We start from the raw sequence: 24,341 nt of genomic DNA on the forward strand, positions 1-24,341 counted from the left end.
CGAACATATATTTTTTAGATGTCCTTTTTATGTTGAGATTCGTAGAGACACCATTGATCCTTCGCTGAAGAGGCTTGCCGATCTTTCAGACAAGTCTAAACTTAATTCTCTCCTTTTAGGCAAAGATCATAAGATGACCTGGCTGGTAGCCAGATTCTGCGCCCAGATTTGTAGGCACAGATCATCCTCTAGAATAAAATAGCTTACTAGGGAAATGCTGAAGTCGCCCTTTGGGGAGCCTCAGGGTCAGTTTTTTATGGTAGCCCAAATCTCAGTTGTACGGGTGTATATATATCTCAATTTTAACTCATGAGCTATTGCTGCAATCTGCTCCGATTGTATATTTTATCTTTATGAACTTTTTTTTATTGTGTTATGTTATGTGAACTGGTCTTTGACTGTAATAAATAAATTATTATTAATTATCATTAACTAATAATTCTCCTCATAGTCTTTCTTGCAATATTTCAAATAATCATCCTTACAAAACTTCTTGCAGTCCTACTAGCGTAATCTGTTCATTACAATTACTTTTCAAATAGTTCGTATATTTACTCCAATCTTCTAAGAATCTCTGGTCCCGCAGGTTTCGAATCCTTCCTGTTAATTTATTCAGTTCTGCATAGTCCATCCATTTCATCGGCCATTCTTCTTTTGTCGGTAATTCTTCTTGCTTCCATTTTTGTGCCAATAATATTCTTACTGCCTTCACTGGCCAGGGATTTTTCTAATTGGATTTTGCAGGGGGAGCATCACTTCAGCAAATGACCCCGCCCCAGCTAAGCTGGGGTTGTTCTGGCCCTTCTCTGACCTCTGCGACCCTTGACGTCTTCAAGTCATCTTTAATTATCTGCCCAAGCTGCTCTGCTAAGCAGCTGGGAAATAACGGGTGGCCTTTGGTCACGGCCCAGATGGACATTGCGTTACTAATGTCTCTCAGAGATGACTTGAACTTATTGAATTTACAACCCAACTCTTCCTTCCTAGGAGCTCAAAGGTGGTGGACGTGGTTCAATCCCTCCTCATCTAATGTTCACAACAACGCTGTGAGCCAGGTTAGGGCTGAGAAGGTAAGGGCTGGCCCAAGGTCGCCCAGGGAGCTCCATGGGTTTCACAGAATTGCAGAGTTGGAAGGGACCCCAGGGTCATCTAGTCCAACCCGCTGCAATGCAGGAATCTCTTTTTTTTAATAATAATATTTATTACTTTTAAAAGTTACAAAAAAGTAGAAGAAAGAGAGAAAAGACAAAAAAGAAAAAAGAGGGGGAAAAACAAGAAAAACGAAAAACGAAAACAATACAATATATAAACAATACAAACCCACCCTAAACCCCTTAAACTAAACACATAAACAAAGCAAAACAAAAACAATTTAAAAATATTCCTCCTTTTCCATACTCTGTCCTTCATTCCCTTGTTTCCCCGACTTCCTCACACCTCCCTTTTTGTGTCCCACTTCTAGTACTTGTTTCAGCAAATCCTTTCCATCTTTCTCTATTTTCTGTCATATTATAAATAACATATTCTTTAACCTTATTTCCTATTAAAGGTAAATTACTTATATACACCCAACTTCTTATAGCATTTCTGCTAAATCCATAAAATATCATTCCACCATTTTTCTAACAGTCATTACTTTAACAATATTTCTAAATAAACGTTTTAAATTTTCCAGTAATCTTCCACTATCTCCTCTCCCTGGCTTCGGATTCTGCCAGTCCTTTCGGTCAGTTCCATATAGTCCATCAACCCGGTAATCTTATATCCGAGGCTCTTAAATCTCTTCCAAGTCCCTTCTGCAGGTTTTCTTCATATTCTTTGATGCTCAGGAGCCAATCTCGTGAAGACTCCAGCCTAGCAATACTTTTGTTCCTTCTGGACAGTTCAGCCAAATTTCCAAAGTTAAAAATAAAGTCCATAGAGTGTTTCAAAGCGTATTTCAGGATTCCTCCAATTCTAGCGACCCCCAAAACTTCAGGCTCCTCCAAACCCAAGTCCATGTCCCAAAAGTCAGTCAATCCCTGGATAAAGGGTTCTTTCCAACTTTCCTTCTTCAATCCAAGCCGGGATCCTAACCTCAAAATTTGACTCTTGCTAGATTCAGTCATGAAAGACCTCAATTTATAATCCTCGATTTGCTTCTGAGAAATTAAGGATCCCGCTTGTACTACTTTTGGTTTCACATCATCAGCTTTCTCCTTTTCCTCCACCATTTTCACATCATCAGCTTTCTCCTTTTCCTCCACCATTTTCACATCATCAGCTTTCTCCTTTTCCTCCACCATTTTCACATCATCAGCTTTCTCCTTTTCCTCCACCATTTTCACATCATCAGCTTTCTCCTTTTCCTCCACCATTTTCACATCATCAGCTTTCTCCTTTTCCTCCACCATTTTCACATCATCAGCTTTCTCCTTTTCCTCCACCATTTTCACATCATCAGCTTTCTCCTTTTCCTCCACCATTTGTCCAACCAAGATATGTTCCTGTACCAACTCCTGAATTGTTTCTGTATTGGGGCTCACTTTTTGACTCAAATTAGTCACGTTCCGTTCCAAGTTGTCAATTTTAGAGATAGTGTCATCTGTCTTTTTATGGAGCTGTTCCAGCGAGTAGTTTATCTTGTATAATACAGTCACAATAGCTTCTCCTATCAACATTTTGAATGGTCCAAGGTCAGACTCCAGTTTTCAGAATCTTTATCTTGCAGCTGGAGATCTCCCTGTTGCACTCCTGTAACAGTTTCACATGCTCCCTCTAGAGGGAAACAGTCTCCGTTTGTATCAATTCTTTCAAGCACGACTCGAACAAATAACAATAGTTTTAATTTTCGGTTACTTTTTCCTCCATTTTTAAACACAGAAGAGGACAATGGAAACAGTGCCTTTCTTATTTTAGCTAACTGTCAAATCCGTTCTGTCAATAAACATTCCCCGAACATCATCTGACAGCCCTTTTCCAAGTTCAGAGCAGTGGCAATTTGATTTTCACTCTCTTCTGCAGGCACACTAGATCCAAAACTTCCCCCCTCTTCTCCTGCTTCCAAGAGGGGTTATATATTTTTATCCGGTGGGAATTTAATCCTTTATCAAAAGCTTTCAAAGACTTTAGCTTGTAACGTCTTTGCTTCAATCTATTTACAAAAACGGGAAGCGGACTTCCTGTTTAGAGCCTTCCCGCTTCGGCGCCAAATTAAAGTGTTTCAAGATCCAATTTTCAGTTCTACTCATGGGTAGTCGTTTAAAATCCAATTGTCCACAGGAAAAAGTCAGCGCTCTCCGGCAACAGCAATGCGGCTTCACTCCGTGAAAGAAGCGGTCGATTCAAAGCACCGCGCCGCTCACCCCACGTCGCTCCGGATCCCCAAAACAGGGTTTCCCCGCGAGTGGGGGAGGCGCAAAGGGTGCCAGCCGAATCCCAAGTTCACAGGCTTCTCCCGCCTGTGATTTCTATGGGTCTCCGCCTTCACCGTGGCGGTCAGACCCCTGCTTTTCACGGAGCAAGTTCCTCCCGATTGGAGGAGCTCCGCCATTGCCGGAGGCGCCAACCCGGAAGTCCCACAATGCAGGAATCTCAACTAGATCATACATGTTAGGTGTCCATCCAACCTCTGCCTAAAAACCTCTTGGGAGAGCCCCCAACCTCCTGAGGGGGTCCGTTCTGCTGTTAAACAGCTCTTTCCATCAGAGAGCTCTTCCTAATGTTTAGCCTGAATTGCCTTTCTTGTGACTTGAAGCCACGAGTTCGAGTCCTGCCCTCCAGAGCAGGAGAAAACAAGCTTGTTCACTTTTCCACGTGACAGCCCTTTAGATATTTGAAGATGGCTCTCCTATCTCCTCTCAGTCTCCTCTTTTCCAGGCTCAACATACCCAGCTCCTTCAAGTTACCAGACCCAGGATCATCTTGGTTGCACACATTCCAGCTTGTCAATATCCTTCTTAAATTGTACTGCCCAGAACTGGACACAGCATTCCACGTGTGGTCTGCCCGAGGCAGAATAGAGTGGAACTATTACTTCCCTTGATCTGGGCACTAGACTTCTTTTGATGCAGCCTAGAATAGCATTAGGGACGCGGGTGGTGCTGTGGTCTAAACCACAGGGCCTAGGGCTTGCCGATCAGAAGGTCGGCGGTTCGATTCCCCGCGACGGGGTGAGCTCCCGTTGCTCAGTCCCTGCTCCTGCCAACCTAGCAGTTTGAAAGCAAGTCAAAGTGCAAGTAGATAAATAGGTACCACTCCGGTGGGAAGGTAAACGGCATTTCCGTGCGCTGCTCTGGTTCGCCAGAAGCGGCTTAGTCATGCTGGCCACATGACCTGGAAGCTGTACGCCGGCTCCCTCGGCCAATAAAGCGAGATGAGTGCCGCAACCCCAGAGTCAGTCACGACTGGACCTAATGGCCAGGGGTCTCTTTACCTTTACCTAGAATAGCATTAGCCTTTTTTGCTGCTGCAACACACTGTTGATTCATGCTAAGCTTATGGTCCACTAAGAGCCCTAGATCCCTTTCACATGTACAGTGGTACCTTGGGTTACAGACGCTTCAGGTTACAGACTCTTCAGGTTACAGACTCCGCTAACCCAGAAATAGAACTTTGGGTTAAGAACTTTGCTTCAGGATGAGAACAGAAATCGCGCGGCAGTGGGAAGCCCCATTATCTAAAGTGGTGCTTCAGGTTAAGAACAGTTTCAGGTTAAGAACGGACCTCCGGAACAAATTAAGTTCTTAACCTGAGGTACTGCTAATAAGCCAGGTGTCCCCCATCCTATATTTTGGCATCTGCTTCTTCCTGTCTCAGTGCAGAACCTTACATCTGTCCCTACTGAAATTCATTTTGTTAGCCTGGGCCCAACTCTCCAACCTGTTTGAACCCTGGTCTCCACCAGCTCCTAGTCCGGCCCTCTGTATAGACCATGGGCAGGCAAACTAAGGCCCGGGGGCCAGATCCAGCCCAATCACCTTCTAAATCTGGCCTGTGTACGGTCCTGGAATCAGCGTGTTTTTACATGAGTAGAATGTGCCCTTTTATTTAAAATGCATCTCTGGGTTATTTGTGGGGCATAGGAATTCGTTCATTTCCCCCCTGAAAATATAGTCCAGCCCCCCACAAGGTCTGAGGGACAGTGGACCGGCCCCCTGCTGAAAAAGTTTGCTGACCCCTGCGTACACCACCCCACCTCTACCACAGCTGGATCCCATAGGCTTCATCTACAGTGATCACAAGGATTACAGGAGATCCACCTAGCTGAGTATTGTCTACAATGACTGCCAACAGCTCTCCAGGGCCTCAGAAGTCTCCCCTGGAAATGTCAGGACTTGAACCCAGGACCCTCGGCATGCTTTAAGTCTGAACAGCTTGCACACCTGGCTTCCGTACACTGCATGAATCTGAGGGGGAATATTTCCAACCGGTCTGTTGCCAGGGGAGCCTGGCAGCTGATGCGAGGAGGTGGAAATCTTTCAAGAGCTACCACATCCCCGGAGGAAGCCGGTTTGTTTCCAAACAGTGCTCCCCGAGGCCTGGGAGGCAGCAGCACCGGGATCAAGAGTAAACATCATTAACAAGGGCTGATGGCAAACATTTAGTTGGCTGGATCTCAGAGACAGGAAGGAAGGAAGTGATACTCCAAAAGCTCAGGGGCAGAGAACTGGGGCATCTCTCCCCTTCCCAATGCCCTGGGTTCCAGCTCCCAGCAGCCCCTGCAAAAAGCCCAGCCAGTGGTCAGGAATCATGGGATTTGTAGTCCCAGCTCCAACGCTACAGCCTCGCTTCATCCCAAGGAAGCCCTTCCCAGCAGTTTTCTCAGACTTCAGCGGCCGGCGATTGTTTGACAGTAGAGCCCGTCTGTTCCCATTTTACAGATCGTGGAACCAGAGTCACGGGACATTGTGGAGGAAAGAGGGCTGCAGACCCATTTCCCCCTTCTTAGCTCCCATATTTAACAGTATTAATTAATACGTACAGTGGTACCTCGGGTTACAGACTCTTCAGGTTACAGACACTTCAGGTTACAGACTCTGCTAACCCAGAAATAGTACCTCGGGTTAAGAACTTTGCTTCAGGATGAGAACAGAAATCGCGAGGTGGCAGCGGGAGGCCCCATTAGCTATAAAGTGGTACCTCAGGTTAAAAACTGTTTCAGGTTAAGAACAGACCTCCAGAATTAATTAAGTTCTTAATCTGTATTGGTCGTTGGCTCGTTTCCAGGTCCAATTCCAGGGGCTCGCATTGGTGTTTGAAGTCCTAATTGACCCAGGCTGCAAATATCTGAAAGGCCTCTTCCTCCTGCCATGGATTTTTTCGCTGAGATTCCTGCATTGCAGGGGGTTGGACTAGATGACTCCTGGTGTCCCTTCCTATTCTACAATTCTTTGATTCCTTCCCTACAGATCCTCTCAGGTGCTGGGATCAGCTTCTTGGTAGTTCCTGTGCCATCAGAGGCTTGGGGGAGGATGTTAGAATTCCTGCTCCATGATTGCAGTCATGGGATTTTTGTCTATCACACGACGGTGTATGTTTTGACTCCACAGAGTGGGACGTGAAGGAGACAGGATGTTTGTGTTACTGTGTTCCATGAAGTGGGACTATTGTCCTTTGTCCTTTTTCTCTTTGCTGTCTGATGCTAGAGAGAGAGGGAGCCATGTTGCAGTGCTCCGTGTGTGTTTATATGTAAATAAAGTAGATTAGCCAAAATGCTGAGGTCTGTCACGCAAACTGCGAACACTCTGCGGATCCCTAAGTGTGCTGATGTCTGTTGGCATCGGTCGCTGTGATGTTCGGACAGAAGAAAGCTTTTGAAGCTCCTGAACGATCGACCAGGAGGGAGAGAACATGCCAGTTGGGCATGTGTCTCTGCCAGGGTCCTACTCGAGTGTAGGCTGAACTCCTGACAGTAGCCCAGGGGGACATGGCCTTCTCTGTGGCAGCCCCTAAGCCGTGCAACTCCTCACAGAGATACATCTGGCACCTTCATTGTATTTTTTCAGAGGATGGTGAAGGGGCTTGAGGTGTGTGCTTTAAGGACGCACTTTATTTTCACAGCCGCAAGTTGTTTTAATTTTTTTTTTAATGCTGGAACCCACCTGGGAACCTTGGGGCGAAGGGGGGGGGAGCAATTCATAACAATAACAACTATACAAAACACGGAATGTTTAATACTAACTCATATTAAACTGAGCAGCTATGGGCAAGTCTTGGCCTCAATTGTCCACCTGTAAAATGGGATTGTTATTGCAGCAACTTACACAGCGTCGTCCTCGCTTTCGGCGCACAGCATCGTTTTGGAGCCGTCTCTCTGCACAATGCACATTAGACACTCGCGGGTTCTGCCTTCAGGAGGAGGGATGTCTGGAAAGCCAAAGGAGAGGCAGACAAAAAAAAAAGGGGGGGGGGGGAGAAAGCAGTTGGCAAAAAAATGTTTAAAATGCATAACTTTTTCTTTAAAAAACCGAACCTTTTTTAAAAAAGAAATTCTAGGTACCGAAACCCCAAGAGAGCAGAAAAAAACTATTTATATATGCGACCACAGCTGCATGGATGTTATTGGCCCAGAGATGGAAAGAAGATAAATATTCCTACACAGAGAAGAATGGCAGACGAATTTGATGGATTTATGCCGAAATGGCTCAAATGACCGGAAGAATCAGAAATCAAAGAGACCAAAATTTCAATAAGGAATGGGAAATTTTTTATAATTTATCTTAAAAACCATTGTAAACCGTTAGCAGGACTGGAATAACACTTGTAGTTTAATGGTGAATTTTGGACATAATGGAGATGGAAAAGATTTGGATTATTATAAAAGATGCAGGAGGAAATGAGTCACAACAGGACCCACAAAGGGGAGGAGGGAAGTCCAGGAGATTCCCTGGAATCTAGTTTTTATGTTATATATTTGATATGTGATTGTAAAACTTTGAGTGTGTTTTTTTTAATAAATGCTTTATTGGTTGAAAATTGCATAACAAAACAAAGATGATCAACTGACGTTAAACTAAAAATAAAAGTATACAATCTTTCATTCCTTAACTGATACTTGCTTTTTGTGATTCAATTTCACTAGACCTCCAATCCTCCCACTGCGTTCCCTGATTAAATTCCTTAAATTTGCACTTGCCTAAAGTTTCTCCCTGTTGTCTGACTTGCTTTCAGTTTTATCAAATTTTCCTATTTAACACAAAGTAAAACTTTGATTTGAAAACCAAATAAACGAATTAGGAAAGAAAGTAGGTTCAGACGATGAAGGCGTCAGAAATGAATGTCTGCTCCCCTGCTTTGCATTCAGAAGGTCTGCAGAGGGAGCGTGGATACTTCTCGGGAAAAGTTTTCAAGCGACACAGCAGGAAAAGCAGCTGTGCACCAAGACATAGTAGACTACTGGGTGGAGAGGAGCTCAGTGGAACAGCAGCTGCTTGGCTTGCAGAAGGTTCCAGCTGCAAGCCCCAACTGGTGAACTGGAGGAAGCTGGTAAAGGACCCCTGGACAGTGAAGTCCAGTCAAAGGCGACTATGGGGTTGCGGCGCTCATCTCGCTTCCAGGCCAAGGGAGCCGGTGTTTATCCACAGACAGTTCTTCCGGGTCATGTGGCCAGCAGGACTAAACCGCTTCCGGTGCAACGGGACACCATGATGGAAACTAGAGTGCACGGAAATGCCGTTTACCTTCCTGCCGCAGCAGTACCTATTTATCTACTTGCACTGGTGTGCTTTCGAACTGCTAGGTTGGCAGGAGCTGGGACAGGGCAACGGGAGCTCACCCCGTCGCAGGGATTCAAACCATCGACCTTCCAATCAGCAAGCCCAAGAGGCTCAGTGGGTTAGACCACAGCGCCACCCTCGTCCCTAAGGGCTTTAAAGGTAAAGGTAAAGGACTCCTGACAGTTAAGTCCAGTCGCAGACGACTCTGGGGTTGCGACGCTCATCTCGCTTTACAGGTCGAGGGAGCCGGCGTTTGTCTGCAGACAGTTCTTCCGGGTCATGTGGCTAGCAGGACTAAACCGCTTCTGGCGCAATGGGACACCGTAACGGAAGCCGGAGCACACAGAAACGCCATTTACCTTCCCGCCAGAGCGGTACCTATTTATCTACTTGCACTGGTGTGCTTTTGAACTGCTAGGTTGGCAGGAGCTGGGGCAGAGCAATGGGAGCTCACCCCGTCGCGGGGATTCGAACCGCCAACCTTCCGATCGGCAAGCCCAAGAGGCTCAGTGGTTTAGACCACAGTGCCACTGGCATCCCTTCAGAAGAAGCTGGAGGAACATTCGACTGCCAGCCCTGCTCGGCTCCTGTCCCTGGAATCGGGGGGGGGGTGGGGGGAGAGGGAGAGATGCCATCCTGACCTTGGTGCCAGGCAGCATCATTTACGGGACCCCCTCCCACCCCCAGGAACCAGGACCCTCCTTGCCCAAAGTCCGTGGATTCTATACAAGCTCACCCACCCCTTGGGCAGGGAAGACGGAAACCAAAACCACACTAAACGCGGTCTTTATTTAATAAAATAATAGATGAGACGTTTTGCTCTAATCGTGTTCATTAAACTGCGTTCAACGTGTTGATTAAAACGCCTGGTCGGAATATCTTTATTAATTTCCCATTACTTTGCCCGGGATCAGGTTCAAAGGACCTTGTAATTAATCAAGGAGTTATTATCCCTCTTGTTCTGTTTTTTTTTTAAAAAAACCCTCAGAATTCAGTTTCCCACAAAGCCACACTCAGTGTGCTTGGTAGTCGAAGTTTACCAAATGGTCTTCCCACAGATGGGCTGAAGCGCAGAGATGGGAGGAAGGAGGCATTCCCTTGCTATTACAGGGGACGGATCCGTCCAAGGCCCCATCCATGGACCGTTGAGAGGCAGCTGGGATGCCTGTAGGCTACCTTTCCTATCGTTTAGCTTTTCATCCATCGCTTTTTACAAAGCAACTTCCAAAGATGTTTGACAAAGGATTGCCATAAATACAAAGGGAACACGATTTTTGAAAACCGTACACAATACTAAAAGGGCTCATCCAATGAGAGAGAGAGAGAGAGAGAGATTTTAGTGTGACAGCATCATTTCCCTGACCTGGTAGGCTTTTCTTATGTTCTGAGGCTGCCTGTCAGTGTAGACAATACTAGATGGATCAACAAGACAGGCGAACTAATATCAGTTTACTGGAAGAAGCAAAGATCACCCGTGTCGAAGCGATGATTCTTCAACATCAACTCTGTTGGACTGATCATGTTGTGTGGATGCCTGATGATCGTCTTCCAAAGCAACTACTCTATTACGAACTTAAAAATGGAAAGCGTAAGGCTGGTGGTCAACAAAAGAGGTTCAAAGACTCTCTCAAGGCAAATCTAAGTATAACCACTGACAAATGGTTCCAGTTACAGATGGGTAGCCGTGTTGGTCTGCCATAGTCGAAATAAAAAAATTCCTTCCTGTAGCACCTTAAAGACCAACTAAGTTAGTTCTTGGTATAAGCTTTCGTGTGCATGCACACTTCTTCAGATACACACTGACAAATGGGAAACACTGGCCTGCGAGGGCTCCAGTTGGAGAACTTCTTTTTCTTTTAAAGGAAAGCAGGAATTTTTACTTGGCATTGTAGGAGAGGACATTAAGAGACAGGATAGCAAATTGTTTTTATACGCAACAACGGCAGCAAGGATATTATTGGCACAGAAATGGAAGCAAGAAGAATTACCGACGAAAGAAGAATGGCGGATGAAATTGATGGACTATGCAGAATTGGATAAATTAACAGGAAGGATTCGAAACCTGCGGGATTAGAGATTCTTAGAAGACTGGAGTAAATATACGAACTATTTGAAAAGTAATAGTAATGAACAGATTACGCTAGTAGGACTGCAAGAAGTTTTGTAAGGAGGACCGTATGAAATATTGCAAGAAAGACTATGAGGAGAATTATTAGTTAATGATAATTAAGAGTAATAGATAAATTAAGAAATGCAGAATAAGTGATAAAGAATGGAAAATCATTAGAGGTGTTGACGGAAGTCTAAAATATTGTATAAGATAAGAAGTTATGTTATATGATTGTTGGAAATGATATGTTAAAAAAACTAATATATTTTTTAAAAAAAATTAATAAAAATATATATAAATAAATATATAAATATAGGAAAGCAGGAATTCTCAAAGCCTCAACGGTGGGTTGCGCAAGGAAGCTCCCGCAGCTCATTTCCCCCAAAGATTCGCAGGAGAGGCCCAGAGTCAGCCCAAGGCTTCCTGCTGCTAAAACATGCCGATTTAGAAGGGAAAGTCTGTGGCAAAGCAAGGAATCAGCCGCACGCAGCCGAGCGAGCCGAATGCCTCTGCATGTCAGGTTCGCTGCTGCAACCGACGGGGTAATTGGGACCTTGGGGAGAAGCTGCCGACTCGGTGGCTCCTGCTGAAACCACAACAAAACAAACGGCGGTGCAAGATCTGGCCAGGATCCCAGAGACACTCAGGAGATGGGGCAGCGTTCAGAAGAGACCAGGAGAGAGAGAGAGAGAGAGAGAGAGAGAGAGAGAGAGAGAGAGAGAGAGAAAGGGAGGGAGGACAGGCCTTGCAGGCATCAGTCGCCGCCGTCGTCCTGTCCCCCCAACTCCATCCAAGTTCCACTCTTGGCGTGCAAAACAAGGGATCAGAAAAAAAATTTAAAAATCATTGATTTGTTATAAAAAGAAAAGTGCAAACATAGCAGAAAGAAAGAAAACAGGGAATCAAAATTCAAAACCATAGTCTGGAAGGACAAAAGGACAAAGACTCAGCACACCTCCAAAAGGGATCGAAAAGTATTAACTCGTAACAGAGATTCCCATTTCAAAGAATAAAGATTTGCAAAAATGAAAGTATTCTCCATCCGTCAGTTCCATCGTTCCTGAAACTAAAGTTTCTATGTAGTCCTCAATGAGCCAGTCATTTGCATAGGCTGATAGGCCTGAACGAAACACATGCCTCAATATTTGTATAAGAAATAAAACCATGCTCTCTCTCTCTCTCTCTCTATATATATATATGGGGCCATTTTGAGCTCTGCCCTTTAGAGACATTTAGCATACGAAATCTCTTTTCAAGAAGGGCAATTTGCCAAACCCTTGGATACCAGCGATCTAAATTATTAAGGTTAAAGAACTTCCAAGATTTGGCAATGATGTCTCTGGATTTCTCTGCCTGACTGTGAAACCTTCCGGGACGTGTAATCGACAAAGCTTTGATTAGACCCAGGCGAATTAGCCCCCATATCTATTTCCAGTTATGGGGCCCTGCCCTTAAACCTGTGATGGGAGTATCCTTGCCACTAGGCAAGACTGCCGTTTTTAAAATCACCGCAACCAGCTCCATATGTGGTGCTTGGGACGGAGGTTACTGCACCAGGGCAGAGGGCATGGCTGTCTGGTACACATGGCTGGGTCTCAGCTGCCCGAAATTCTCCGCTTGACGTCAGTAGGAAATCCAGCCTCGAGTCAAAACGCAGACAGCAAACTTGTCTGTCCCTGACCTGAGCTGGGCTTCGAAGGAAATCTTCTTTGTGCTTGGAGTTCACAGTGGGGTGAAGGGAGGGGGAAATTCTGCCTCTGAGATTTCTGTAGGGCTTTTGCTATTCCCCTGTCCCTGGTGTAAGCAAAGATAAGGGGGAAAATTGGATGGGGGCGCTCAAAGTGGAGAAGGGAAAGGAAGCTGGGTGGCTTTGGTGAAGCGCAGTGGTTAGAATTGAATTGAAATACTTTATTGCTGCTGTGGGTGGTGCTGTGGGTTAAACCACAGAGCCACTTGGGCTTGCCGATCAGAAGGTCGGTGGTTCGAATCCCCGCGACGGGGTGAGCTCCCGTTGCTCAGTCCCAGCTCCTGCCAACCTAGCAGTTTGAAAGCACATCAAAGTGCAAGTAGATAAATAGGTACCGCTCCGGCAGGAAAGTAAACGGCGTTTCCCTGTGCTGCTCTGGTTCGCCAGAAGCGGCTTAGTCATGCTGGCCACATGACCTGGAAGCTGTACACTGGCTCCCTCGGCCACTAAAGCGAGATGAGCACCGCAACCCTAGAGTCGGCCACGACTGGACCTAACGGCCAGGCGTCCCTTTACCTTTACCTTATTGTCACTTGTACAACTTGTATACAGGGAGATCACACAAGCACCCCCCCCCCCACTCAGCTCTCTTAGTCTTAATTCCCCACCAAACCCAAAAGTCAGTTGCCTGTTGTTCTCTTTTCATTCAGCAGCCTAACAGCCCACGGATAGAAGCTGTTCTTTACCCTGTTGGTGCGACTAATCCTGCTTCTATATCTTCTGCCTGGGGCAGGAGATCAAGAAAGTGCCAGCCAGGGTGTGAATCATCCCTGAGAATTTTCCTCACTCTCCTGAGGCAACGTTCTTCCACTATTTCATCGAGCAGATTCAAAGGCAGCCCATAATATCTTGTGCTGTATTCACCACCCTCTGTAGGCACCTCCTATCAGATGATGTCAAACCAGCGTACCACACCGTGATGCAGTAGGAAAGGACACTTTCTATTGTGGACCAGTAGAAGGAGATCATCAAATGTTGATTGACATCGTTCTTCCGCAATACAGTGGTACCTCTGGATGCGAATGGGATCCTTTCCGGAGCCCCGTTCACATCCTGAATCGAACGCAACCCACGTCCGCTTGTCTGCGTACGCGTGGGTTGCGATTCGCCGCTTCTGTGTATGCGCGTGACACCATTTTTCCATCTGCACATGCACGAGCGGCGAAACCCCAGAAGTAACGCGCTCCGTTACTTCCTGGTCCCCACAGCGCACAACCTGAAAATACTTATCCCGAAGCTACTTCAACCCGAGGTATGACTGTACTCTGAGGAGATGGAGTCTCTGTTGGGCTTTCTTAACCACCTGGCTTGTATTGATTTTCCAAGTAAGGTCTTCACTGAGATAAACTCCTAGGAATTTAAAGGAAGAGACTCTCTCCACACAGCCCTCCCCGATGTACAGCGGGGCTAGTTGTCCTCTCTTCCTCCGAAAGAGAGCAGTGAACTAAGACTTGGGAGATCAGCGTTCGAATCCCCACTCAAGCAACAAAGCTCGCTGGGTGACCCTGGGCCAGTCACGGCCTCGTTCAGCCTGACCTACCTCAAAGGCTTGTTGTGAGAATAAAATGGAAGGGAGAAAAACTATGTCCCCAACTTTGAGATCCTGGGAGGAAAGGTGGGATATAAATGTAAGAAATGAGGTACTGAATCGATTAAATACCTTGAAGCGACTTCATGGGAAAACCAACAAGAACAATAAAGCAATTAAAAGCCATTCCAATTTCATGCATGAACAATGATTCTGAAACAAACAGATTTGAGAATGGTGTTGGGATAAAAAGACTCTCAAATTTTGGGAAGAGGAATTTTTTTCATCCTGTCCAGACAATTAAATACAGCTAATTTAAATGTAATAGTTGAGTTGAAACTGCAAAGAGATAGAGGGAAGTCAACAAATTTATAAGGGACTCAAACCAGTATGAAGGTAATTTGTTTTTAGGATTTTGTGTATAGAATATTTAAGTTATGGTTAGTACTCTTTAAATAATGTTGTTTTTGATAAATATTTTTCTGTTTTGTTTTGATTTTTTTTGTTGATGTCAGGGGTTCAGGGACAGAGGCACAGGGTAGGCAGGAGATGGAGAGCGATGGGGGTGAATCCCAGGACAGCGAGGAAGAGGATGACAATGACTCTAGAGATTCCATGAGTCTTTCCAGCGAATCAGAGGATTCCCAGAAGGGGGCGCCGGTGGTCAAGGCCAGGGGAGCCCCAGGGGGGACTTGTCAGGAGCAGGGGGCCAGCGGGGGATCCCAAAGTGGCAGCTGGGCGTCAGGACCAGCCTCCCCGCCAGAGTGCAGCGAAGGGGGTGGAGGTTCCAGTGTATCAGGGGAGGCGGCTCCGGCAGTAGAGAAAGGAGGGAGGTCGGAGCAAGCCACCCTCCCGGAAGGGGAGGGGAGTAGTGAAGGGAGTAGCGTAGCTGTCAAAAGGAAAGTTAGAGGTTGGGGGCGCGCGCCAAGTTCAAATGTAGAGGCGCGCGGAAGTACAGGGAGCCCGGAGGAGGGGCCAGGTCCCAAAGCCCGCAGGAGGGGGCAAGAGCAGTCTGATTCCGCGTCGGAGGAATCCAGGAGGGGCGAAACCCCAGTGGGCAGAAAGACCCTGCGGAAAAGGAAAGAGAGAAAGAGGTGGAGCAGCGCAAGCCTCTTAAACTGGTGCAGGGCGGGGACAGATTCAGAAGGGACTTCAGCGGTCTAAGCCTAGCAGACGTAGGGCTGCGCGCCTCGGATCTGAAGCAAACAATGAACTGCAATAAACACTTTTGTATATAAGAAAAGAAAGGTGTTGGTCTTTTGTGAGCTGAGACTTGAGGCAGCCCTGACAGTTGAGTTTTTATTTTTCTTTCTTTTCTTTTTTATTAATATTTTTTGTATTATTTTCCTTTTCGTCGTTGTCCTATTTATCTTAGATCTTTATACATTTCTACTATGTATTTTGTACTACTTTTTTTTCTTATCTCAGAATATGTGATTTAGGATCAATTTATTCTTTTTATTCTTTCTTTGTACATTTTGAAAATAAAGTTGTTGTTTTTTAAAAGTCACATTTTGGGAAGAGGAATTTGACTTTTTCAAGCGTTCAGGCTGGAAGAGCAATAAGTTCCCTTTCAGCCCCAGCTGTAGCCAGGGAGGAAAAACGAGATGAACAGGCCACTTAAAGTTTATTGAACATTATGCATCAATATCCCGGAATCCCCTGCAGGGAGTGAACAGGAAACTGGCAGGGAGTTTGGGCAACTGCAGAGCGTTGCAATTTTTAATTTTAATTTTTTGCTGCTGGAAGACTCCGCAAGGAGAGGCATGGAGCTCCATGAACCAGCCCTTTGTTTGGGCTGTTTCTTTCCATCCATTGTCTGCGAAAGAATCTCTGTGTGACTCAGCACAGTGGTACCAAGCAGTGCAAGAGCAAAAACACGCAAACAGAGGGAGGAGAGACAGAAAGAGGGCAGAGGGAGGAATGTTGCTTCTGCCCCAGGGAGGAAAGCTGGTACAATGGGATCAGTTAAGCTGAATTGATTAAACTAACATTTTCAAATGGGATTTTGAATAAATGTGCAATTAATTCATTGGGCTCCATGATCACTGCAGATGGTGACAGCAGTCACGAAATTAAAAGACGCCTGCTTCTTGGGAGAAAAACGATGACAAACCTAGACAGCATCTTAAAAAGCAGAGACATCACCTTGCCAACAAAGGTCCGTATAGTAAAAGCCATGGTTTTCCCAGTAGTGATGTATGGAAGTGAGAGCTGGACCATAAAGAAGGCTGATCGCCAAAGAATGGATGCTTTTGAATTCTGGTGCTGGAGGAGACTCTTGAGAGTCCCATGGATTGCAAGAAGATCAAACCTCTCCATTCTGAAGGAAATGAGCCCTGAGTGCTCACTGGAAGGACAGATCGTGAAGTTGAGGCTCCAAGACTTTGGCCCCCTCATGAGAAGAGAAGACTCCCTGGAAAAGACCCTGATGTTGGGAAAGATGGAGGGCACAAGGAGAAGGGCACGACAGAGGACGAGATGGTGGGACAGTGTTCTCGAAGCTACCAGCATGAGTTTGACCAAACTGCGGGAGGCAGTGGAAGACAGGAGTGCCTGGCGTGCTCTGGTCCAGGGGGTCACAAAGAGTCGGACACGACTAAACAACAACAACAATTCACTGAATCACAGAACTGTACATTTGGAAGGGACCTGGGACAGAAATCTCAGCTGCAGCATCCATGACAGAGGGTCACCCCAACTCTGCTTAAAAACCCCCAAGGAAGGAGTATCCACAGATTCCCAAGGTGATGAGGGACGTTGCTTCCTTGGCTATGAAGGGCAACAAGGAATATCATGCAAGAACTGGAATTTTGTTTATCCATTTGAAACAAGAGAACCCAGAAGATCCACCTGCATTGGTACCGCTTTGAATTTCATCATAGCATCGTGCAGGCCGCTGTTCTGAATTATGCTTTTTAAACAGGGTAGCAGGCCCTGAGGATGAGTTTGTGGAACCAAGAGGGCAGTGCCCCCCAAAGGTTTGGGGACCACTGCTGTAGACAATCCTATGTTTCCCACACCTTTCCATCTCTCCAGGCCTTCCTCCAAACACCACCTGCCCCTAGGCAGCAATGACAAGTCGAAAAATAAACGTAGGAAGGATGCCTGATGCTGACGCAGACCTCGGCGGCCGCCAAGACCACATAACACTGGTTTTGAAAGACTTACACTGGCTCCCAGTACGTTTCCGAGCACAATTCAAAGTGTTGGTGCTGACCTTGAAAGCCCTAAACGGCCTCAACCCAGTATATATGAGGGAGCGTCTCCACCCCCATCGTTCAGCCCGGACACTGAGGTCCAGCGCCGAGGGCCTTCTGGCGGTTCCCTCGCTGTGAGAAGCCAAGTTACAGGGAACCAGGCAGAGGGCCTTTTCGGTAGTGGCACCCGCCTGTGGAACGCCCTCCCACCAGATGTCAAAGAGAAAAACAACTACCAGACTTTTAGAAGACATCTGAAGGCAGCTCTGTTTAGGGAAGCTTTTAATGTTTAATAGGTTATTGTATTTTAATATTCTGTTGGAAGCCACCCAGAGTGGCTGGGGAAACCCAGCCAGATGAGTGGGGTATAAATAAATTATTATTATTATTATTATTATTATTATTATTATTATTGGTCCATCCAGCTCCACATTGCCTAAAATAACTGAGATGTTGCACAGGAATATCTCCCAGGCCTTCCTGGGGATCCCAAGGATTGAACTCTGCACAGCCAAGGTCTTCCCATTCTGCCCATAACAAAAAAGCAACAAGCAAATCCTCCCCAAACCTGGAACAATAACCTCTAAAGCGGGGCAAGGGGCTAGTCTGGAGCTCCCCAGTTGTCGTGGGACCCTCTACCCAGCTCCAGTGCCAGATTTACGTATAAGCTAAACAAGCTATAGCTTAGGGTTGCGCACTCCCTTAAGGGCCCCCAAAAAAATCAAAGGGGGGGGGGGAAACTGGATGTACATTTCCCAAATATAAGATAAAAAACAAATAAAATAAAAGCTACATAAAGCAAGAGTGCTGTGTGTTGTGTAGGCTTCTATGATGTAAGTCATGGGCCCCGCCTGCTAGCCTGCTCCCTAAAATATCACTGGTTTGCTCCTTTCTATATATAGGGTGCCTACATTCAGCATGGACTGGCTATAGCAAGTTACTTTGATAAAATACATTCTGCATGGACTGGTTGCAAGGCAACATGTGCAAATGTCTTGAGATACCTATTAGGTCCATAAATTACCATATAGCACATATTCCACACAAAAAACAGTGACCATTTGCTGTTGACAAAGGACAGCTGGACATATAAAGGGCCCCATTATCTTCAGTAGCTTAGGGCCTCATCAAACCTAAATCTGGCCCTGCCCCCAGCTCCCATCAGCCCCCGGCAGCATAGCTGACGGAAGCTGTGGTCCAACAACATGTGCAGGTTTCTCACTCGGGGTCTGCAGCTTCTGAAACAAGGCAGTTTGGCCAACTTTCCCGTGCCAGCTTTTTCTCTTTATTCTGCTACTCCCAGTGTGTAAGTAAGACCCAGGGCCGTCTTAAGCATATCCAGCACCATGGCGCGAAGATCCCTCCGGCACCCCTCACTTTCCCAGAGTTGCCGACCTTTTTTAGGGAGCACGGCGCTGCCGGTGACGCGCCCAGCTTTGCAGGACTGGATGGGGCGGGCAGCGGCTGGAGGGCGGCTCCTCCGGCGGGGAAGAGGCGGAGGCTGGACGCGGCAGCTCCCGGCTCAGCTGGCTGCTTCGTGCCATGGTGGCCATGGCAGATGGAGGCTCCGGGCACGGCACGGGTGGCATGGCGGAGACAGGCGAGGGTGGCGAGCTCATGCCAGGAAGAGCCGCGGCCAGCCTCTGCCTCTTTCCTGGCGCCCTGAACCACTAGCCTCTGTGGGTAAGACGGCCCTGGTAAGACTGTCTGGAATCCCACAGGGTGGGCCAGGGAAGTAACGTGGGGCTACCTTTGAAGGTGACCCGGAAACTACAACTAATCCAGAATGCGGCAGCTAGACTGGTGACTGGGAGCGAACGCCGAGACCATATAACACCCGCCCTGAGAGATCTGCATTGGCTGCCAGTACGTTCCCGAGCACAATTCAAAATGTTGGTGCTGACCTTTAAAGCCCTAAACAGCCTCGGCCCAGTATACCTGAAGGAGCGCCTCCACCCCCATCGTTCAGCCCAGACACTGAGATCCAGCGCTGAGGGCCTTCTGGTGGTTCCCTCATGGCGAGAAGTAAAGCTACAGGGAACCAGGCAGAGGGCCTTCTCAGTGGTGGCGCCCGCCCTGTGGAACGCCCTCCCTTCAGATGTGAAGGAAATAAGCAGCTATCCTATCTTTAAAAGACATCTGAAGGCAGCCCTATTAAGGAAGTTTTTAATATTTAATTGCTGTATTGTTTTTAACTAGCCAGAGTGGCTAGGGAAACTCAGCCAGATGGGCGGGGTATAAATAATAAATTATTATTATTATTATTAACAAGAGGAGGGGTTTCAGGGGGGAAACAGCCGGCAGGGGAAGGGTGAATCATCCCTCCCCGCCACGGTCTCTCTGCTGCAACCCAGCACCGTCCCCCAAGGATGTTTTGCTGCAAAGAATGTGCCTCTGAGCCTCTTTTATATAACCAGAGCTGTTTTGTAAATATCAGGTGGGTCCCCAGAGGCAAAGGGAAGGCAGGCAATTCAAGGGAAGGGTTTGTAATGTGGTCTCTTGGAATGGATGATGAAAAATATTAAGTATATTGGCAAACCGGCTTACTATAAACATATGCAATGTGATCTAATATACCTCTTTGATAGTCTGAAGGCCTCTCATCAGATGTCAAGGAGATAAATAATAATAATAATAATTTATTATTTATACCCTGCCCATCTGGCTGGGTTTCCCCAGCCACTCTGGGCGGCTTCCAAAAGAATATTAAAATACTGTGATACATCAAACATTAAAAGCTTCCCTAAACAGGGCTGCCTTCAGATGTCTTCTAAAAGTCTGGTAGTTGTTGTTCTCTTTGACATCTGGTGGGAGGGCGTTCCACAGGGCGGGTGCCACTACCGAGAAGGCCGTCTGCCTGGTTCCCTGTAACTTGGCTTCTCGCAGGGAGGGAACTGCCAGAAGGTCCTCAGAGCTGGACCTCAGCGTCCGGGCTGAACAATGGGGGTGGAGACGCTCCTTCAGGTATACTGGACTCTACAACTCTACAATAACTCTACAACTTTTAGAAGACATCTGAAGGAAGCCCAGTATAGGGAAGGTTTTAATGTCTGGTGTTTTATTATGCTTCTGTATCTGTCGGAAACTGCCCAGAGTGGCTGGGGAAACTAGGAATAAAATAATAAAAATAATAAAATACTAAATCATCATTGTCATGGGAAGCAATTCAGTTCAGCCCTATTTTTCAGCCCCTTATCACAGTCGAAGACCCAGTGTGGTGTAGCAGTTAGAGTGCTGGACTAGGACCAGAGGGAGACCAGGGTTCGAATCCTGACTTAGCCACGAAGCTCACCAGCGACCTTGTACCACTCGCTGCCTCTCAGTCCAAACTCCCTCACAGTGGGGCTTAAATGAGGAGGGGGGAGAGATATGCACACAGCCTTAAGTTCCTTGGTGGGGGCTGGAAAAAGTGAGATATAATAATAATAATAATAATAATAATAATAATAATAATAATTTATTATTTATACCCCGCCCATCTGGTTGGGCCTCCACAGCCACTCTGGGCGTCTTCCAACAGAATATTAAAATACAATAGTCTATTAAACATAAAAAGCTTCCCTAAACAGGGCTGCCTTCAGATGTCTTCTAAAAGTTTGGTAGTTGTTGTTCTCTTTGACATCTGGTGGGAGGGTGTTCCACAGGGCAGGCCCCACCACCAAGAAGGCCCTCTGCCTGGTTCCCTGTAACTTGGCTTCTCGCAGCGAGGGAACAGCCAGAAGGCCCTCGGAGCTGGACCTCAGTGTCCGGGCAGAACAATGGAGGTGGAGACGCTCCTTCAGATCTACTGGACCAGGGCCATTTAGGGCTTTCAAGGTCAGCACCAACACTTTGAATTGTGCTCGGAAACGTACTGGGAGCCAATGAAGGTCTTTCAAGATATAAGCACAATGAACAAACAGATGCAGTCTTAAGGACTAACAACTTGTTTAAGGAAAAATTAAACGGCGGCTCCCCGGGCGGTTTCGATTCCGGCGTCAGAAAAACATCAGCACTCCCTGTCCCTGTGGGATCACGCGCGTCGGCGCAGTCCGCAAGCGATGAGCGAACACTCACCGCGGCACTCGCGGCCCGTCCGCACGTCCCGGCAATTGAACTTGATGTTGATCCGGCCGTCCATATCGCGTCCGGTGTCGTCGTGGTAGTAGACGAGGGTGCCGTCAACCCACAAGACGAACCAGTTCCTTTTCCAGCGTCTCAGGATGGAGCCTGCGGAGGGAGGAAAGAGAGAGAGAAAGAGAGAGAGAGGTTCTGAATTGCCCAAAAAAGATGTAAAAGCATTTTTGTATGCCACAACTGTTAAGTTGTGGGTGAACATATCAGACGACACAGCGATTCTTCAAACAGCTCTTGTTTATTCACAGGCCAGAACAGAACTGAACTGAAGGGTTCAGCCAGCCTGCTTATATAGAGCTCCAGTACAACGTTACTGTAACAACTTTCTAAAACTATCCAATCACTGAATGTCACATTCGATCCCTTATTTGCATAACTATCTACAGTATCCCCCTGCTGGCCCAGGGTAAGAACTTCAGTACATAATAACAACTGCAGCACGGATTTTACTAGCCAAAAAAAATGGAAAACACAAGAACTACCAACGGTAGAAGAATGGCAGGTGAAGATGGTGGAGTTTATGGAACTGGCTGATCTCACTGGGAGAATCCGCAACCAGAAAGAAGAGGAACACCAAGAAGATTGGAAGAAATTTAAAGGCTATTTGAATAGATATTGGAATATTAAAGCTATGTAACCACTTGAAAGAACTAATTCGGCCTAGGATTAAATTAGGATTAAATAAATAAATAAGAAAATGGACGATAAGAAAAGTTAGGAAATTTGATTATGACTGTAATACGGTTTTATGAAATAATGATATTGGAAACTGCTACATTTAATTACTAAGAAATTCAGATGGAAGAGATTAGAGGAAGTCAAGTAATATGTTTATGAAGATGGATTTCAATTAACTAAGTTTTAATTTATGTGGTGATATATGGGAAATTTGAAGTATTTTGTGTTTCATATTTTTTCTTTTCCTTATTCTTTTTCCTTTAATTATTGTTTATTCTCTCTTTTGTTATGCTTTTGTATGAAAAATAATAAATATTATTGTGAAGAGGAAAAAAAGAGAAAGAGAGTGAGAGAGAGAGGGAAGGGTGGAGAAAGGTGACTAGGGAGACCAAAAAAAGTGGAGATGATATAGCAGTATGCAAATATAATGCCTCTTTTTTTTGCCAGCCCTTCTTGGAGCGACGAGGTCACTGCGCCTCTCTATTTACATATCCCTCGCGCAGCTCCGGAGCCAGAAAAAGCCAGGAAAAAGCCAAAGCACGATCCACAGAGAAAGGCTGCCTTGCTTCCTGTGGGGCTCGAGGCTGCGGGTGGAAGATGCCCTCTGCAGTTTGCTGACTCTGTTTCCCAGCCATATTCCTCTCGTATTCTGCCCCGTCGGCTGGATTTCTGTTCTGCTTTTATATATATATATATATAAAAAGAGGCTCTGGGATCAAATGTCTACTAAAAGCATTTGACACGAGAAAAGAAGCTGGTTTCACTGAGGGGCAGGGAGCAATGGGAAAGTTTTGCTTGCTTTTTGGGGGAAAAAGAGAAATACAGTTCATATTTTGCTTTTGTGGGCAGCTGCAGTAGGATAACTAAAGCACCGAAGGGATTTGGGAGCAGAGGAAGCCTTGAAGTGGTGAAATTCCCAGAGTGGTTTAACAACCCATCTCCCTTCCAAAATATAACTCTGGGGAATGGTAGCTCTGGGAGGCGAACAGGAGACTCCTAACATATATAATAATTTATAATAATAATAATTTTTTATTTATACCCCGCCCATCTGGCTGACTTTCCCCAGCCACTCTGGGCGGCTCCCAATCAAGTGTTAAAAACAGTACAGCATTAAATATTAAAAACTTCCCTGAACAGGGCTGCCTTCAGATGTCTTTTAAAGATAAGATAGCTGCTTATTTCTTTGACATCTGATGGGAGGGAGTTCCACAGGGCAGGTGCCACCACCGAGAAGGCCCTCTGCCTGGTTCCCTGTAACCTCACTTCTTGCAATGAGGCAACTGCCAGAAGGCCCTCGGCGCTGGACCTCAATGTCCGGGCTGAACGATGGGGGTGGAGACGCTCCTTCAGGTATACTGGACCGAGGCCGTTTAGGGCTTTAAAGGTCAGCACCAACACTTTAAATTGTGCTCGGAAATGTACTAGAAGCCAATGCAGATCTCTCAGGACCGGTGTTATGTGGTCTCAGCGGCCACTCCCAATTCCTTTTAGAAGACATCTGAAGGCAGACCTGTTTAGGGAAGTTTTTAATATTTGATGTTTTATTGTATTTTTAATATTTTGTTAATATTTTGTTGGGAGCCGCCCAGAGTGGCTGGGGAAACCCAGCCAGATGGGCGGGGTATAAATGAATTATTATTATTATTATTATTATTATTATTATCTCTGCACCATTAACAAACTACAGCTCCCAGAATTCTCTGGGAGACGCCACGACACAGCACTTTAAATATGCAGTATGAACGTGTAAAGTGTACAATTCTTCCAAACAACATGCATGTGATTTTGAGTTGTTTCGTGTCCCTTTTCGAACGATTAATTTTAAGGAAAAAGGAACCCACCATTTTAGAGCAGCGCACCATATACAGTAATCTATTAATAATCTCCTACAAGGCAAGGCAACTGCCTTGTCCACCCACCCAGGGTTCCTACTCTGGATAACACCCCAACATAATACCTGAATACGGTCGTACCTTGGAAGTCAAACGGAATCTGTTCCGGAAGCCCATTCAACTTCCAAAACGTTCGGAAACCAAAGCGTGGCTTCTGATTGGCTGCATGAAACTCCTGCAGCCAATCAGAAGCCGCAGAAGCCCCAAAATACTTTGCCAACTGGAACAGTCACTTCCGGGTTTGCAGCGTCCGGGAGCCAAAACATTTGAGAACTAAGCTGTTCAAAAACAAAGATACGACTGTATTCAGTGCATCAGCAAGCCTTACAACTGACAAATTATTTCAAGCTTTTCTCCTCCAGGCATGAATC

The 24,341-nt window shown here is 46.1% G+C and overlaps 1 protein-coding gene across 4 annotated transcripts in view; it reads right to left on the reverse strand.

Moving 5' to 3' along the window:
- PLEKHB1 (pleckstrin homology domain containing B1) overlaps positions 1-24,341 on the reverse strand; it is a 46,660-nt gene that overhangs the window by 16,520 nt on the left and 5,799 nt on the right. For all 4 annotated transcript variants that reach the window (XM_081002478.1, XM_081002475.1, XM_081002476.1 and 1 more), the window contains exons 3-4: positions 21,338-21,490; positions 7,245-7,347 (exon numbers count right to left, since the gene is read on the reverse strand). In XM_081002478.1, the coding sequence (XP_080858604.1) occupies positions 7,245-7,347; positions 21,338-21,490 (256 nt within the window). The remainder of the gene's footprint in view (positions 1-7,244; positions 7,348-21,337; positions 21,491-24,341) is intronic.

The sequence above is a fragment of the Podarcis pityusensis genome (assembly GCF_964106645.2).
Source record: "Podarcis pityusensis genome assembly, chromosome: 4".
Taxonomy (NCBI): domain Eukaryota; kingdom Metazoa; phylum Chordata; class Lepidosauria; order Squamata; family Lacertidae; genus Podarcis; species Podarcis pityusensis.